This window comes from Canis aureus, chromosome 7 (genome assembly GCF_053574225.1).
Source record: "Canis aureus isolate CA01 chromosome 7, VMU_Caureus_v.1.0, whole genome shotgun sequence".
Classification (NCBI taxonomy): Eukaryota; Metazoa; Chordata; class Mammalia; order Carnivora; family Canidae; genus Canis; species Canis aureus.
Window position 1 is genome coordinate 7,953,756 of NC_135617.1, and position 18,711 is coordinate 7,972,466.

The window sequence follows — 18,711 nt, forward strand, 5'->3', positions numbered from 1 at the left end:
CCCAGTACCTGGTAACTGTCATTCTACTGTTTTTTTCTATGGGTTGAGTTTGATCTTCTCCCTGCCCCCATTTTTTTTTCAGATTCCACGTATAAATGAGATCATACAGTATTTATCTTTTATTTTGTTTAGCGTAATATCCTCTGGATTCATCCATGTTTTTGCAAATGGCAGGATTTCCTTCTTTCTCTTGGCTGAATAATATTCTTGTGTGTGTCATATTTGTATGTCACATTCATTATCATTTATCAACTGATGAACACTTAAGTTGTTTCTGTATCTTGGCTGTCATGAATAATGCTAAACATGGTGTAGATATCACTTCAAGACAGTGTTTTCATTTCCTTCAGATAAATACCTATAAGTGGGATTTCTGGATCATGTGACAGTTCTATTCTTTATTTTTTCAGGACCCTCCATATTGTTTTCCATAATGGCTGTACTAATTTACATTGCCACCAACAGTGCACAAGAGTTTCCTTTTTTCATCATCCTCGCCAACACTTGTTATTTCTTGTCTTTCGGCAAAAGTCAGGTGTGAAGTGAAGGAAGCAAAGTTTCCTTTGCTATACAGAAGCTTTTAGTTTGATGTAGTCTTATTTATTTGTTTGTTGCCTTTGTTTTTAGTGTCATATTCAACAAATCATTGCTAAGGTCAATATCAAGAAGATTTTCCCTTATTTTCTTCCGCAGTTTCAGGTCTTGCATATAAGTCTTTAATTTGCTTCAAGATAATTTTTGTGAATGGTGTTAAGATAGGGGTCCAGTTTCATTCTTCCATTCATTTCTTCTTTCAGTAGCTGGTCAAGTGTGTCCCCTAGTGGCCAGGTACTGTGCTTTGTACTGGGGATTCAAAGAACACGAGGCACTGAAATGCATCTCCCCCACCCCTTACCAAAATTTATATTCAAATAAGGGAAATAGATGCTTAAAACAATAAGTGTAATAAAATGTTATACATGTTGGACAAAAATTGTTTTCAAGCAAAATGAAAACACAAAGTAAATATAGGGGTCCACTAGGCAGGGAGCTAATGAGTCAAGAGAATGCCCAATAAAATGACTTGAGTTAAATATTGAAAACATTTTTTTAAAGATTTTATTTATTTATTCATGAGAGACACACACAGAGGGAGAGAGAGGCAGAGACACAGGCAGAGGGAGAACCAGGCTCCATGTAGGGAACCTGACGTGGGACTTGATCCCAGGTCTCCAGGACCACGCCTTGGGCTGAAGGCAGCACTAAACCTCTGAGCCACCCAGGCTGCCCAAAAACATTTTTTTTTTTTAATATTGAAAATTGAGAAGACGTTCTTGGTGATAAAGGAATGATAAGGATGGGGCATGAACTTGGGCAGTGATGGTGGAGATGAATTATAAAAAATGGATTTAAGGTACATTTGCAAAGTGGAGTTGACAAGACTTAATTTTGAGAGTGAGAGAACAGAATTGAAGTAAGCTGAGTAACTGAGTATGCTGAGGTACCGTTAATTGATAGAGGGCATAGGAGGAGAAGCATGTTTGGATACAGAGTTTAGGGGGAAATTCTGTAGATTATTGAACTTGCAGTGTTTGTGGCATGTGGAGGTGTCCAAAATGCAGTTAGAATGGGTCCAGTGCTCCTAATGGAAGTAGGTATGAGCTAGAGTTGGAAGGTAAGATTTGAAGCCATAGGGTTGTATGATCTTTTAGAAAGGGAGAATAGAACAATATCCGTGTTGTTCGGTTGCAAAGAAAGAAATTGATTTTGGATTACTTAAGCAAATATAAGAGATTTATTGGAAGGACATTAGGTAGATCACAGTTTCAAAGGGGAAGTTAAAAAATCAGGCCTTAGGAAGAATGGAAACTGGGAAAGCTCTAAGGGTTGTCAGAAGGACAAACTTAAGGACAATTTCCCTGTAGTATAGCACTGTTGTCAGGAAGTTTTGGCTCTGGCTGCCTTTTATCCTTATATGGGTCCTCAAAGCTCAAATTCCTATGAGGGAGGATTAATTTGACTTTTCTTTCATCTTCTAACATTTTAGGTCAGTTCCTTAACTGGCAAATGGTGTACTGTGAGCAGCCCTGCCTGGGTCTTTGGTTACTCCTTTGGTCGGTTAGCAGGTAACTAGTATATTTCATACCAACTCAAACCTCACAGAATGAAAGGAATTTCCTTAAAAGAAAGTGGAATGTTATGAGACAAAGGAAAATTAGGTTCTAGGCAGGACACCTCCTTTAATCCTGAGCTCAGGGGCCACAGAGTACTCCTCATGAAGCCATAGGTACAGCTTGAGGGGTAGGTGGCATGCAGCACGGTACAGTACACTCTTAGGGAGTGTAAATGATCTGACACGCAACATAATTGTGCCTTCAGATCCCATTTGGGCCTGTACCTGTTTTGTACCTGGCCTGCTGGAATTTAGAATTAAATGTGTCCGGTAGTACTTAATGAGCTACTGGATTGCATGGTCATATAATGTTGTTCTATTCAGTTTCCACTGGTCTTGTAGTGAGCCAGGAGCTTTTACTCTAAAGGAAATAATTATTTCAGTTGCTAAAACTGTGGGGAAGCTGTGGTATATCGACTGGGGCTTCTTATAGGTTCAACACAACATTATTGTAGGTGGAGGCATCTTTTGGCTTGTCTATACAGTAATAAAGTTGTGGACAAGGAGGGCGGTGTGTATACCTGCTATTCAAGCAAGGTGTGCCCCACAGGGAACCTATTACCCCTTTGTCTCATATCAACATCTCACTTTAGAAATTTTAGAAATTTCCCCTACAAATGCAGTGATTTTGGTAAGGAGATGGAATTCATTCAGCTTCTGCTTTGTACTTTTTAGTGTACTATTCCTTCCTTCTGAGCCAGGGAGCCATGGTGACAGTCTGTCAGTTTGTGGGAATATCAGAAAAGTAGGATGAAGAAAAAATGAGTGGGAAATATCAGAAAGGGAGACAGAACATGAGAGACTCCTAACTCTGGGAAACAAAGGGTGGTAGAAAGGGAGATGGGCGGGGGGTGGGAGTGACTGGGTGACGGGCACTGAGAGGGGCACTTGATGGGGTGAGCACTGGGTGTTATTCTATATGTTGGCAAATTGAACACCAATAAAAAATAAATTTATTAAAGAAAAGAATAGGACTGAGAAAAATGAAGGAGGGAAGCAACATTCTAGGCAGCTTTAAAATTTTCATTTACTAGTTTTGTCGTAATGTATCTTATTCCAGAAAAAATGTAATAGCATACATTCAAAGTGTGACAAAATAATTAAGAAATAGAAACATAAAATAGAAACAATAATAAAACTAAAATACATATTAAAAAAAAAAGAAAAGTAGGATGTTTGGGTTTCATAATGACAGCTGTGAGAAGAGGCTAAGTTAGAGCTCTACCTCTCTGCGTGACTCATAAGTTGTTGGTCTATCCTGTGGACCAGTGCTATTTCCTAATTCTTAAGAATTAATGTAGCTCAAAGCCAGTAGGTATTAATCCTCAAGGGCATTGGGTATTTTCCCTTTCACTGGCCTATGGTTACCTAGATAAATGGCTAGAGATCCATTTGGGTGAAAAAAATCTTCCATAAGAGAATTGACCTCCAATTCATTCAAGAACTGTGGGATTTGAGTTAGAGGCCATGACTCCACTGCAGTGCCTCAGATGGATCTCTGTTCACTAGATACAGAGTTGCTTGCTTGTGTTTAGTTTTTTTAAAAATATTTATTTATTTATTTATTCATGAGAGAGACAGAGACAGAGACCTAGGCAGAGAGAGAAGCAGGCTCCTTGCAGGGAGCCTGATGTGAGACTAGATTCCCGGACCTGGGATCATGCCCTGAGCCTAAGGCAGATGCTCAACTGCTGAGCCACCCAGGCATCCCTAAATCAAAACAGATCTTAATGGGATGGCTGTTAATTTGAATTCATGGGTCTGATTGGTTAAATATAGACAGGGATTTCTGCCTATCAAAGCCTGAGATTATCTAATATTACCTCACTGCCTGTTAGGATCACCATGTCCACTTTGCTTCTGGTACTGAACCACTACCACCTACACTCACCCAGCCTTCTCTGAGTTCCTCCCATACTTTGTGAGTTTAGGGAGTCCATGTCAATTGTAGTTCCTCCCACCCAAATCCTTAGCCCTAGCAAGAGCCATTCAAGGCTCTTAGCCTAGCAAGATTGTCTTGTGCCTCTCACCAGTCTTTTCCTGGTGTCAAGAGTGAAAGGAGAATCTTCTGGGCCCAGTGTGGAGACACAGCAAGAGCAGTATATGGATGAAAGCTTATAGTTTGAATAGAGAAAAGTGGTGAGAAAATAACATTTTTACAGTGGACTTCCCTTTTTCCAAAGAACCTATCAGGACAATTAGAATCATTTTCATATTGGGAATAGCAACTTAATTTTGGTCAAGTACTATCATCTGTCATAGTAAATTAATGACAATTTGATTAAATTTTGTACTCAATTTGTAATTTTGTTTATTTTAGTTGTATAAGAATTATAACCATACAGTATTTGTAATTTTTATCCTTATACATATTTAAATAATATTTTAATAAATACAAATCATTTAAGGCAATTATGGATGACTGGATTTTTATCCTTTAAAAATGTTCCGTGTATTACTCAAGGATGAGGAATACTCACTAGTCTGTGCTATTTCTGGGCCCAGTTAATAAGGATAAATTGATCATAGATTTTTTTTTTTGTTTTTTTTTTGTTTGTTTTAGAAGACGTTATTTATTTGTTTATTTATGAGAAGCAGAGACATAGGCAGAGGGAGAAGCAGGCTCTCTGCAGGGAGCCTGATGGCAGGATGCAATCCTGGAACTCTGGGATCACAACCTGAGCCAAAGGCAGATCCTCAACCACTGAGCCCCGGATCATAGATTTTGAAGTGCTATCATACTTAAATCTTTGTGCTTAAATTCTTTTCTTTTTTTTTTTTTTAAGATTTTATTTATTTATTCATGAGAGAGAGAGAGAAAGAGAGAGAGGCAGAGACACAGGCAGAGGGAGAAGCAGGCTCCATGCAGGGAGCCTGATGTGGGACGCAATCCCGTCTCCAGGATCAGGCCCTGGGCTGAAGGCGGCGCTAAATCGCTGAGCCACCCGGGCTGCCCTGTGCTTAAATTCTAATGAATTAGGATTCAGATACCCACATTCTCTCTCTTGTCATTTTGCTCATTACCACTATATTGCCAACTGCTTTTCATCAATACTGTTGTATTCTATAATTATCCCTTTATTCTTCTAAAGGAGTCAGAATTTTTATGTGTGTATGTGTGTGTGTTTAACACCTTTGAGGCCCTTTAGTTACCAAAAAGTGTTCATCTGTGTTTGTGGTTTGAAGAGTTTAATGAATGCTTTTCTAAAAATAGCTGCTTTGGAGTAGGTTTTTTAAATGGGCACTAGATGTTAACCATTCAGATAGTTGTTTCTGATTTAATACTTATTTGAAGTTCTGGATACAAATTTTTAGCTTATAGAGTGCAGCTGCGTTTGCTTTTCTTCCTATGACTCACTAAAGCCTACTCAAAGCCTTTCATTTTTTTTCTATTTTTGTATACTGAAACTTCATTTTAACAAATATTTAAAAATAGTTTTAAAAATTACCATTCCTTTGGAATCTCCATGGAAGGTTTATTTCATTTGCTCCAAATATTTCTTTTTTTAAGCAAAAGGAATTGGTTTTATTTCCAGAATTGTGAGGCAAGAGATAGGTCTAATAAGAATTATACCATATTCTAAAAACTTAACAGTGGTGTTTTGAAATTTTTCAAACATTGGTAGTTTGCAAGAACATACTCTGTATAACATTCAGTAGTTACAGGGGCTTTGTTACAGGTGCTTTCTATATCTTAAATTGTTAAATATCAACAAGTAAATGAAGTTTATTTTATCCTCAAAATAGAAATGGTTTCACAAATCTGCTTCACCATTTCTCTCATGACTCTCTTTTATGTTGCTGTATATTTAAAAGGAATGTCATTTATTTTCACAGGACTAATAGTATATACAAAGCCTTTATTAAAAGCTTTTTTATGTAGTAAAGTATTATTTTGAAGTATTATATATTTTCTCACATACTTTTTGTTCTGTAGTACCCATGATTAAACATAAGAGTGACAATAGAGTATGCATGATACAATTTTATGAGTATGTAGAAAGGAGCTCCAGAAATGAACATCTGAGAAATTGGTAGTCCTGGCCTTATTTTTTGAAGATTTTATTTATTTGTTTAACGGAGAGAGAGAGTGAGCGAGTGCACATGCCAGAGAGCACAAGCAGAAGGAACAGCAGAGGGAGAAGGAGAAGCAGGCTCTCTGCTGAGCAGGGAGCCCGATGTGGGGCTCAATCCCAGGACCCTGGGATCATAACTTGAGCCAAAGGCAGATGCTTAACTGACTGAGCTGTCCAGGTACCCCAGAATTTTTTTTAATGAAGCCATTTTATTTATTTATTGTTTAAGATTTATTTTAGAGAGAGAAAGCATAAGCAGGAGGGGTAGAGGGGGAGAGAGGGAGAACCTCAAGCAGCTTCTGTGCTGAGCATAGAGTCTGACATGGGGCTTGATCCCAGGACCCTGAGCTGAGATCATGACCTGAGCCAGACACCAAGAGTTGGATGCTTAACCAATTGTGTACCCAGGTGTCCCTTGGCCTTAGAATTTTAATGTAAGCTTGAAAGTACTCCTGCATTTACTTGGTCATCTTAGGAAAAAAAGTTTGAAAGATATGCTGCACTGTATAAATATAAATATAAGGTAGAGATGGAGTATTATAACTGTTACATGAGAAATAGTAGCAGTTGAAGCTGTGTGGTATAGTGGAAAAAGAGTTTTGGAAGATGACTGACCTGGATTCAGTCCTGGCTTATGTCATTTACTAGCTGCTGTTTGGGCATGTTAAATACTCGGACTTTGTTTTCTCATCAGCAAAAATGGGAATAATAATACCTATCTTGTGAATATTGAGTGAAAGACCTAGGTGACAACATAGTTTTATTTCTCTTCCCAAATGGAGAATAGGAAATATCCTTGCAAAAATAAACATCCTTCTGAAGCAAAATATAGATTAATTTTGCATTAGTTTATTATATTTTCATTTATAAATTGCAAGTAAAATGGGATTGACTAATGGGTTAGGAGTATGAAGAAAGTAGTGGTTGCTCGTTAACATGTAGCCCTGAATTAAATTTTAGAAGTCTTGAAGTTGGCTTAGCATTAAGGAGTTCAAAATATGAGTATAATTGGCTGCTGTGGATAGGTTATAAACCCAGACAAAGTAGAAAATAGGGAGCTGAGGGTCTTTTAGTTGGGTAACAGTAGTATCTGTCAAGAGGTTTTTTTAATCTCTAAGTCATCCTAGTAATGAATAAGGTGCTATCACTTTTTTACCCTTGCCAAGATTAGAGGGGGATTGTAGATCTGGGAGTTGTAGATCTCCTAAAACTCTCTGGTATATGCCTCTCCGTGGGAAATTGGCTGCTGTTTGTTTAAGCAGGCATTGCTGCACCTGGAACCATGGGACCACTTAGATGTCCCAGTAGTTAAAGGCTAAAGGCAAAAAAAATTTTTTTAAAGATTTTATTTATTCATTCATGAGAGACACGCGAGAGAGAGGTAGAGACACAGGCAGAGGGAGAAGCAGGCTCCGTGCAGAGAGCCCGACGTGGGACTCGATCCCAGGTCTCCAGGATCAGGCCCTGAGCTGAAGCCGGCGCTAAACCGCTGAGCCACCCGGGCTGCCCAAGACAAATGTTTAGATATGATGATGCCCAGTCTAGTTTTAAGGGATTATAAGCAAGGTGCTTGGCTCTTCATAGGCCTATCAAATCTTGAAATCTCACTGAATAGCAGGTTGGTAAGTTTCCTGCAGATAGATAAATTCCAACCTTCTATGATATAGTGTCACAGACTCTTCAGTAGCTTCCCATGTTCTGTCAGAAACAGTTTGGCCTGTGCGTGGCAAAACATCCTTTCCTTCCTTTCTAGTCACTCCTGCCACACTTTCTACCCGCCACGGGAAGTAAACCATCTACATTCGTACCTGGTAAACATTGCTTAACTCAGGCTCTACTCAAATATTAGCCTTTTTGGTAAGTATTCTGTGATTTCTTCAGTTTAAATTGCTCATTCCTCCAGTTTTTTGTCTCTTCGAAAAATCAGAAAATGTGACATCATTGAGCTTTCATTCACCATGGTCTTGATGAGCTGTTGTCAAGTGGTGGCTGCTTCCTTTAGAGTGAGCATATGTAGTACACTTTAAATATATACAAGTATATTTGCCAATTATTCCTGAATAAAGCTGGGAGAAAAAAGATTGGGCATATGTTCTTCAGTTCACCATTTGAGATGCATCAGTTGCAGCTGACCACTTCATGGATTAATTGGCTTATTTGGATCTTTTATTTGGGATCTCTGATTTCAATATAAGTGTTTCTAAGACTGTAATCTTCTTGAAGTGGCTTTGTCTTTATATTCCTGTTGCCCAGCATATACTTGACACATAGAAAGCCTTCAATAAGTACTTACAGAATTTAATTGAATGGAGTAAAACCTTTCCTAACCAGAGGACTTTGCCTTTTTCTTCACCTTTGCTTGAATCATTATGTTAATTAGATCATGGTATTTATTTTTCATATTATTCTTCATAGTATAAAACATCATTGTTGGAGATTGTGATCAACTCTTCCCAAAGACAGAGAAAGAAAAATAAATGTGCTTTAATTGTACCAGGATTGATTAAAATTAGGTGGGGCAACTTTTCCTAGCTATAACATTTGTTAGGGATAGCTTATTAGATGCTGTTGAGTCTTTCAATTTTGAAATCTTCACAGGCCTGGCATTCACCCTTCTTGAAGATACCGAGAAGAGCAATATAAAATTCCTTATGATGAGGCTATGCAATGCACTAGTGAGTGATCAGAATGTTGGAGAAAATTTTGGCTATATATAATATACAGTATTAAAATATATTAGCTTTAGGAATGGCCTGGAAACCGAAGTCTAGCTCTTTTCCATCTTTGCTTTTTGCCATTGCTCTGTCAGCCATGTGCTCCCCCGCATCCCTCCAGGCCGTGGCTTGCAAAATTGAAGAAATCAAGGACTTTATGCTCATAGCCAGGTGAAAGGATGCCAAATCTGTCAAGATCAAGAAAAATAAGGATAATGTGAAATTTAAAGTTCAGTGCAGCAGATTCCTTTATACCTTGGTCATCACAGACAAAGAGAAGGCAGAGAAGCAGTCCTTGCCCCCAGGTTTGGCAGTGAAGGAGCATGAACGAAACTGGCACACTGATTTGAACTGTATTAAAATCTTAAAAATTCTAAAATATATATGTATATGTTGGCTTTCATATATTGTAGATTTAGGATATGAGAACAAATTCTAATCAGCAGGTGTATAACTTCTGCAAAAAATGTAGAATTTGTTACTCCATAATTTTCTCCTCTATCAAAAACAGCTGTCTACAAAGAGCGCTTCATACTGTTGGCAAATTCATTACAAATGCAGGAAGCAATTCCTGTTTCATATGATTGTGATTTGTAAAAATAATTTAGGTGTAAGCTATCCACAAACCATTTTTTTAAGTGACAGTTCTATCTAAATTCTCATATTTTGGCATTATACATGAGTGTCATAAGTTTAAATTCTGTAACATCCAAGCAGAAATATAAGAAAGGGCTCATTTAGGATGGAATGGCAAACATTCTAATTGGGAGGGTCCTCATTTTGATTTCTGCCCTCCTGCCCCTACCCCTTCAACCAAAAACCAAAGCAAAAACATCTGGAGTTATTCAGGCAGTATAAATATTCTTCAAAGAATGGACCCCTAATCATAAAGCCCTTCTGGCATTGAAAGATGTTTTTGGATAGATAGAATTCACATGATTGGTAAAAATATCTTTGAATTCATGAAGGCTCTCACAAGTCGTGAGAAGAGAGTTTGGGAGTATGGCGGGCTGAGGCTGATGGAATTTGTCATGGGCTTTTATATTTTATAGGCAAGCAGTCTGTTCCTGCACAGGGGTTACTTTCTCAGCTTTTCCTTTAGAATAGTCTCCAAGAAAGGTAGCTTATTTGCTGTTAAATGATGGCTGTTTCATTCTGAAGAAAATGTGCGGTAGGTCTAAACTTAGTTTTATTCTCTTTTCACATGTTTAAACAAGTTTTGCTGTGGGGAGACAAAGAGAAAACAATGCCCTTCGAAGCCCCCTGTCTTCAGACTCTGCTTTGTAATTCTGTCCAAAAGATAGAAAGTAGGGAGGAGGAATGTTAGTTGAACACTGAAGAAAACCACACACACATTATTATCAGTTAAGGAGGGGAATTGAAAGGTATAGCTGTGTTACAGTTAGCCAGTATTTATTGACCATCAGCTGTGTATTAAAACACAATGACAGATCTGTTGAGATAAAAAGGGTTTCTTTACTCCAAGGACATAGAGTATTCTTGAGGAACCTAGTTGCAAATCTGTGAAGTTCAAGCAATAATGTAAGATAAAAATAATTTCATCGTAATTGTTAGTAATTGCCAATTGGAAGATTTGGTGAAATGTCACAGGAGTTCAGGTCAGGGATAGACCTCTGTGGGCTGACTAAATCCAGGGGCTCTGTGAAAGAATTTTGAGCAGCTGCTTGAAGAATGGGTAGAATTTGGATTGAGGGAGAATAATAAGATATTTCTGCCCTTCCCTTTCAGTGGAATATCATGTGTGGAATTTGGGAAGAGCAGAGTTAGTATGTTAATTTTGGGTCAGAATCAGCAATTAACCATATGGGAGAACTTTAATGAACCTGAGAAAACCTCTTGATGATTTCAGCATATTGCAAGTTCCCTCAATTCAGGCCTATAAAAAACAAAACATTTTTAAAACCCTGGAAGGCATAGAGAAAGTGATGCCATCCAGGATATTCACTGTGAAAGCAGCAGTTTTATATTATTAAACTTGGACATTTTAACCAGTTTAACTGAGAGAAAGAACACACACAAAGGAACCATGTGTCTCCCCACTTGAGAAACCTTGACTTTCAGCTGCACAGAAAGCTCTGGTAACTCCAGAGCATCAAATAAGCTTTCTGAGATTCTGATCTTCATACAAATTACCAGTATAAAGAGGAAACGGTTTTCTGTATGCCTTCTTTCTTACCCTCAGAACTGAAGTGATTATATTTTTCTCAAGATAGAGTTAAGGAAGATACTATCATTCTTTTCTTTCTTTCTATTCTCTTTTCCCCTTTTTCCTGTCCATCTTTCCTTTACTATGTTTATTGTAGAGTACACTTGTGAGTAACATTTTAATAAATTATCTATTTAAAAATATCTAAATCTGTACTCACTGCTATTTATGGTTGATGTAATAGAGATGTAGAGATTACCAGATTGAGGTGAATGGGCATTCACAGTCCTTGGGTTGCATGGACTGCTTTTTAAAGCAAATCTGATCAAGTTTTGTTTATTTTTTGGCTAGAAATGAACAACATCTTTTCAGGAACCTGGAGGAATCGTGAAGAAAAAGCAAATGTTTCTATATCAGAGAGGATAGTTTTATTTTTCTGGGAGACTAAAAAAATCAAGTAAGTTTTTAGCATTATTGTATATAAAAATCTCTATTTGAAAAGAGCCTTCTCTATTCTTTAGTATGTGTTACTTGATTTTAAAATTTTAATCTCATTTTTATATAAAACGTTGCTATTAGACAGAATAGACATTTATTTTAAAAGTACCCATAATTTTACCATCTAGAGATAGCTAGTATTATTATTTTGGCATATAGCTTACAACACTATAAAAATGAGTTTGTTTATTTTTGTTTTAGAGCATTATATAGAAAATTGCTTTTAAATCTTAAATGAACTTAATTTTTAACAACTACCTTGTAATCCATTATATGGGTATACTATAATATAATTCATTATCCTGTTTTTTGGATATTTTTCCTCCAAAATTTGATATAATGTCTTTTCCTAACCCTGGGTCCCAAAGATGTTCTCCTATATTTTCTTCTAAAAGTTTTAGTTTACATGTTAAGTACATGCAGCTTATTGTATGCCAATTACACCTCAATAAAGCTGCTTAAACTTTTAAAAAATAAAAAAATAAAAGTTTTTTAGTTTCATGCTTTACATTTAAATCCATGATCCATTTTACATTGGTTTTTATGTATAACATGAATTTTAAGTCAAAGTTCTTTTTTTCCCCTGTCTATGAGTACAGTTACTTCAGCACAATTTGTTGAAAAGACTTCCTTAGCTCCATTGAACTGCTGTTACACCTCTGTCAAAAATCAGTTGGTGTATTTTTATTGATCTGTTTGTGGGTTCTGTTTCATTGATCTGTTCTTCTGCCAATACGTATGTAGTAAGACTTCTGCCAATATGACACTGTCTTAATTTTGATGGCTATGTAGTAAGACTTAAAATCAGGTAATTCCTCCTACTTTATTCTTTTTTTGCATAATTACTTTAGAATAAACTTGTTTAAATCTGTCATAGTTGTTGTTGTGATGGTGGCAGCAAAACCTGGCACCTCTCCAGATTGCCTGGGTATGGGACCTGCTATGGCGGAGGCCAGTAGAAGGTGAGCTTCTGAACCCCAACTGAGCACAGGGTGGGAGGAAGAATTTTTTAGGGAATAGGAAATGGTTCCTAATGTTAAACAGAGACATGACATCATTTCAAATTTTTGTAGAAAATACTCCTTTTGTGATAATGAATAAGGTTATTATATAGCATTTAAAATGGCAGTATCCTGTTTGAAAGCAAAGGAGTAGATGGCTGAGTACTCAAGGACCCTTCTGTTGTTGTTTTCATTTTATCCACTGTTGTCAGGGACTTGGGTTTAGGTTTCTACAGCAACCACAGTCTGGACTACATAATACCAACACTTTGTGTGCATGTGGTGTTAACTCTGATGCCTTATACACTACATGTGGCAGAGTTGCAGTTGCTATGGAGATCAATCTTTGGACACACTTGGTTGATAACGATGTCTCTCATATGTGGATTTTGCTGCTAAAAGAATATGAAGTGATGCTATGAGTTGACCGAGAGATGCATAAGACTTTATCAATAATTCCTCTACAGCTGAGAATCTCACATTTGAAAGCTTTAAGTTCTACATTTGCTCACAAACATACTGAAGTGTCTATGTGTGTGTTTAATAATGTATGGCTTGATACCTGGAAAGTGAAGGGAAAATAATGACTTCACAGAGCACATTATCAGAGCAACTTGACTCCTTTTGGTTAGTCAACACCATTTAAAGAATATACTGTAAAAAATTCAAAGACTAGATATCTTACATTAATAATCTTATAATAGTCAACTGTCAGTAGAAAAGGGAAAGATGCACAATTCATCTTGTGAACTACTCTAATTTGAGTATGGGGCCTTGGGTAGCAGCTAATAACCTTTTTCTTAAAGAGCACCTTATCTCTGAAGAGTCCTTTGAGCTGCAGAAATGAGAAACATTGAGGAAGTAGAGTGATTTTATTTTTTCTTTTCCTTATTGACCTTAACCCTCATTTTGAATCATGGATAATAGTCTATCCATGATTATACCATATTTAACATTGTCTTTACCCTTTAGTTGGATTTTTATGTTATTTCAGATTCCTATTATTGATAGATCAAGCTGTAATAAGTATTTTTAATCACAGGATTTAGATAGATCCCAGGATGTAGGAGTGCTGAGCTAAATATATATATTTTAGGGTGAGAGAGCACACAAGCTCACAGGAGTGGGGGGAGGGGCAGAGGGAGAGAATCTTTAAGTAGATTCCCCATTGAGCAGGGAGCCAGATCTGAGGACGCATGAGATCAGCTGAAACCAAGAGTTGGCTGCTTAATGGGCTGGGCCATGTGGGCACCCTCTGAGCTAAGTATTGTAAACCGTTTTATTATTTATTTATTTATTTTAAAGATTTTATTTATTTATTCATGAGAGACACAGAGAGATAGGCAGAGAGAGAAGCAGGCTCCAAGCAGAGAGCCCATGTGAGACTCAATCCTGGGACCCTGGGATCACACCCTAAGCCAAAGGCCGATGCTCAACCACTGAGTCACCCAGCATCCCTATAAACCTTTTTATAATGTTTAATTCAGACTCCTAACTTGTATTTTTGAAGAATTCTAATTGATTTGCAACACTATCAGCAATGTATGACAACACCAGTGTCACTATATTTTTGCCAATATTGGTCATTATCATTAAAAAAAGGCTTTTACTAATTAGATGAAAAATGTTATCCTGACTTAAATTTAATCTACTTGAAAATCTTTCCATGTTCATGTTTATTTCTCTTTGTGTGTTTTGTTCATCTATTTCTCCTAGAATGATTTCTTTATTAATCTATAAGGCATCTTTATATGGTGAAATTTTGTTGCCTAATATGCTACAATTTTTTTTTAAACACACACTTAAAAATTTTTAATTGTTCTTACCTGTTTTTTCCTTTGTGATTCTTCTATTTTTTTCTATGCTTGAGTTTCTTCACCTAACAAAAGTTTGTGGCAAATATTCAATTTTATTTTCTTTTACTTCTTTCATGATTTCGTATTTGCCCTTAGCAAATTGCTAACGAGCTAAGAAGTTCAAGGACTTAACGAATCCAGGCTTACTGTATGACTTACTGTACCACAAATACCAAATTAATTTGGTTCTGTTTATATAATTTATAAAAATTAGAAACAAATTTTTAAAAGGACTGGAGAAGAAATCTAGCAATTTTAGTGCAGTCCTATGATGTTTATTGCCCTTTGCTAGAAGGTTTATTCACTATGCTGTCATGTTGTGTGTTCATGCAGATAATTGAGAATTATAGTAAGCTATCTTAGTCTATGATAAACAGACAGAATGCACTTTAATTACATTCTAATTTATTATCTGGTGAAAGTACCTTGCTAACAAATCAACCCAGATATGACTTATTGGATAGCCTTTGCACTTAGAGGAATAATCAGTCTGTAATCATAAACAACATGAACCGTTCGTCTTCTAGATTGTTATTATATTTATTACACTCAAATGCCTGTGCTGGGTTTCTTGGCTGTTTGCTTCCCATTTCATGGCTTATATGCCCTTACCCTGTCTGCTATAAGTTGATTGTATCCTGGGCTCACAAATTCATTCTTGTTAGGGTACCTGGATAGCTCAGTTGGTTAAGCATCTGCCTTCGGCTCAGGTCGTGATCCTGGGGTCCTGGGATAGAGCCCCTTCTCCCCCACCCTCTGCCCTTCCCTCTACTTGCTCACATGCGTGCACTGTCTCTCTCTCTCTCTCCCCACCCCCCATCTCTCTCTCAATAAGTAAAGTAAAATCTTTAAAACACATTCATTCTCTTGAAATAGGAGTAAGACACATGCCTAGGAACAGAGTTCTGTTACTTTTCCATAGGAGTAAGATGCATTTCTCCCCAATAAGAGTAAATAAAATAAACTGTCACCATAAACTACTAATATGTGATTTATTCCTTGCTGTTTACCCCCTCTGGACAAGAACTAGCACAGTTCTAATTTTATAAAAAAAGTTTTCCCCCCAGAAGAGCCACCACATCCTTTAATATCCTGTATTACTTCCCCCTGGTTCCAAAAGGTAGGTGTGCGAATTAAGCTGAAACCACAGCCAGCCCCCGTTTCTTTCAGACAACCTTGTACAGAGAATTGATATCAGGCAATGGGTTTCACCAAATAAATACAGTTCTCTGGTATAGTACCTTCTTTAATTCTACTACTTAAGAATGAACAACCGATGGCACTAGTTCCACAGAATAATGTAGAAGTTTGTAACATTACAATACCTCAGTTGACCCACATCTTTTTGAATACCACTGTGTTATGTGGGCTTTGGAGTGGGGCTAGTTTGGGAGGTACAAAACAGTGTAGAACCATTTGGAGAAATTTATAATCCATTTCCTCAGTGGAGTTACAATCAGGAGTTGTTTTGCCTTCTCTAGTTCAGACACCCTTTATGTCCTCTACCTCTACCTTAATGGTTTTAATGGAATCTACTGATTCAGTACCTTTAGCAAACAAAGATGATAATAATCCTTTTCTGGGAGTGGTATCCTCTTTTAATGAACAAGGATCTTACACCTAGAAAAGACCTCACTAGTGCTTTTAGTATAATACTATCACAACAAATGTGCCGATAATTGTACAGCTGATAAGTGGTAAAAAACAAAACAAAACAAAAACAACCTCGAGTTTCTGCATTTCAGTGTTATGATTTTTTGTCTCCGTTCTTGGTCCAAATTTATATTAAAAAGGAAGGTAAAAAGATACTGGTCTATTTCATTTACCCTCTTTTTCCACTTTGGAAATTTGTTTTGGCATGCAAATCAGTTTAGGTGGGCTTGGAAGTTCTTTCCGTTCTGAAGATTGCTGCAGGAACCATAAATTTTTTATTTTTTACCTAGGAATTGCTCAGCTAATCACTTCCATTTGAGAGTCCTGGTTTTATTTGGCTTCAATCTGAGTGGTAAAGTAGTCGTGTAAAATCACCTTTCTTCTTTCCTTTTTGTTTAAACATTCTCTCTGAGCCAGGTCACGTCTGTCTTCCCTTAAGATTTTGTGATTATGTCCCTTGAATGCCTTACCTTAGTCCATGTATCTTCTCCATCCTCACAGTTTCTGGAATTTTCCCACAGGATAGTCTCCTTAGGATCTGTTCAGCCCCACTTTGGATCTGACTGAGGCATTGTTACTATTTTATTGACTCTTCTGTTCCTGAAACCCTTTTGCTATCTCCTTGAAGCTAGATTCTGTGTGCTATACTGAGTATGAGGAAAGAATTAGTAATAGTTTTTACCCTTACTTTTCTACCAGGGAAGTCTTAGATGAATGCTTCTGTTGGAACTAACCCAAAAGAGCCATATTCAGTATTTTGAGATCAGATTGAGGAGAGAGAGAGAGAGAGAGAGAGGTATCTTGACAAGATGCAGAAGAAAGTAGTTCTGAGCAGCCAGGGGCTTGTTTTGTACATCTTATTTAGGCAGCTACCTATTTCATGTGGCTCTTTGGCTGTGCTTGAGAATGTTTGGTGGGGCTAACTCCAAGCCAAATCCTTCTCTGAAACTATAGCCTCATTTACTTTGGAAAAAATTTACTTCATATTTGCCATTCTCTTCACTCTATAGCTATTACCGTATGAATTATTCAAGAACCCCCTTCTATGACTACATTTGAACTCCATTTTAGGAATAATAACTGTGCAGTTATATTCTGAATTAGTGGCATATTGACTTTCAGGAAGACCCTTTTAGGAACAAATCAAAGCAAAATAGTTATATTTGGCCATACTGGAATGTAAGTCCCCCTATAGCTTACAGCCTATAAATTATAAAATATTCTCCAAAATAGATCCTACCAAGATCACTAATGACCTCCATATCCCTAAATCTAGTAGATTTCATTTAGTCTTTATTCTAGTTGTATTACTGACAATTTCTTTTTTCTCAAAAAATACTTTTTACTTGATTTTCCTCTGACTTTCTAACCAGTCCTTCCCTGCCTTGGTGGCACAGGCTTTACCAGGTGATTCAGTGTTTTTGTGCCCTGTTATCATTCTGTTCTATTTCCAGTTTATCCCTTCTGTATCCTTCAGTTACCAGAAACAAGCTGCATTAGTCTGACCTCACCCACCTCGCCTCCTTCTAGTCTACCCCCATATTCCTGAAGAACATAAAAGTAGATGTGTGCATACTAAATTTCTGAATTTTCAGAAAATTCAGACATTTTCAGAAATTTTCAGCTGTATTAGCCTGTCAGTTCATGCACCAATACTATGTTGCTTTCATTGAAGATTTATGGCGTATTTTAATATACGGAAGAGCTAGTCCCCCCTCATTGCTCTTCTTTTCAAGGTTTTTCAGTGTCCAATATGCACTTCAGCCTTAATTCATTTCTCTAGTATTTTCTTTGAGATCACTTTAGTTTACAAACTAAGTATGGGAGAACCAGCACTTTATGATGCTGAGACTTATATTCGAGAATATAGCATGTTTTTCAGTATTGTAACATCCACGTGTATATTCTTCAGGAATATGGGGAGTAGACTAGGAGGCCAGGTGGGTGAGGTTAGACTAATGCAGGTTGTGGTGATGAATGTTAACTAGATTTATTGTGGTAATCCTTTTGCAATATATCAAGTATATTTGCATATATCAAATTGTTATGCTATGTTTTATACTTAAAATTAATATAATGCTATATGTTAATTACTTAAAAACTTTTAATTTAAAAAAGAAATACCAGTTGAAAAAAATTTCCACTAATATCACAGCCAAATATATATATTAAAAGCTCATAGAGGGACACCTGGGTGGCTCAGTCCATTCAGTGTCTGCCTTTGGTTCAGGTCATGATCCAAGGGTCCTGGGATGGAGCCCCATATCAGGCTCTCTGCTCAGCAGGGAGCCTGCTTCTCCCTCTCCCGCTGCCTGCCACTGCCCCTGCTTGTGCCCTTTCTCTCTGTCAAATAAATAAATAAAACCTTAAAAAAAAAAAAAAGAGTTCATAGAAACACAATAGAGAAATGGGCTGAGGACATGAACAGATACTACAGATGGCTCTTAAAATATGAAAGAATGTTCCGTCTTACCTAAAAAAAGACAAATGCAAATTAAAATTTCAGTAAAATACAGCTTCTTACCTATCACATTGGTAAAAATCTGGAAGTTTGGTAAACCAATCAGTTGTCCAGGCATTTTCATACATTGTTG

The 18,711-nt window shown here is 37.0% G+C and overlaps 1 protein-coding gene across 8 annotated transcripts in view; it reads left to right on the forward strand.

The window, feature by feature from the left end:
- The window catches only part of PDSS2 (decaprenyl diphosphate synthase subunit 2), a 251,517-nt gene that overhangs the window by 16,474 nt on the left and 216,332 nt on the right, over positions 1 to 18,711 (forward strand). The window contains exons 1-2 of one of the 8 annotated variants that reach the window (XM_077902894.1): positions 11,529 to 11,566; positions 12,485 to 12,569. The exons of 5 other annotated variants lie outside the window; for them this stretch is intronic. In XM_077902894.1, the coding sequence (XP_077759020.1) occupies positions 12,496 to 12,569 (74 nt within the window). In that variant the 5' untranslated portion in view covers positions 11,529 to 11,566; positions 12,485 to 12,495. Of the gene's footprint in view, positions 1 to 2,026; positions 2,106 to 11,460; positions 11,567 to 12,484; positions 12,570 to 18,711 lie in introns of those variants that run through there. 2 more of the 8 variants (XM_077902893.1, XM_077902895.1) reach the window with 2 other exon arrangements.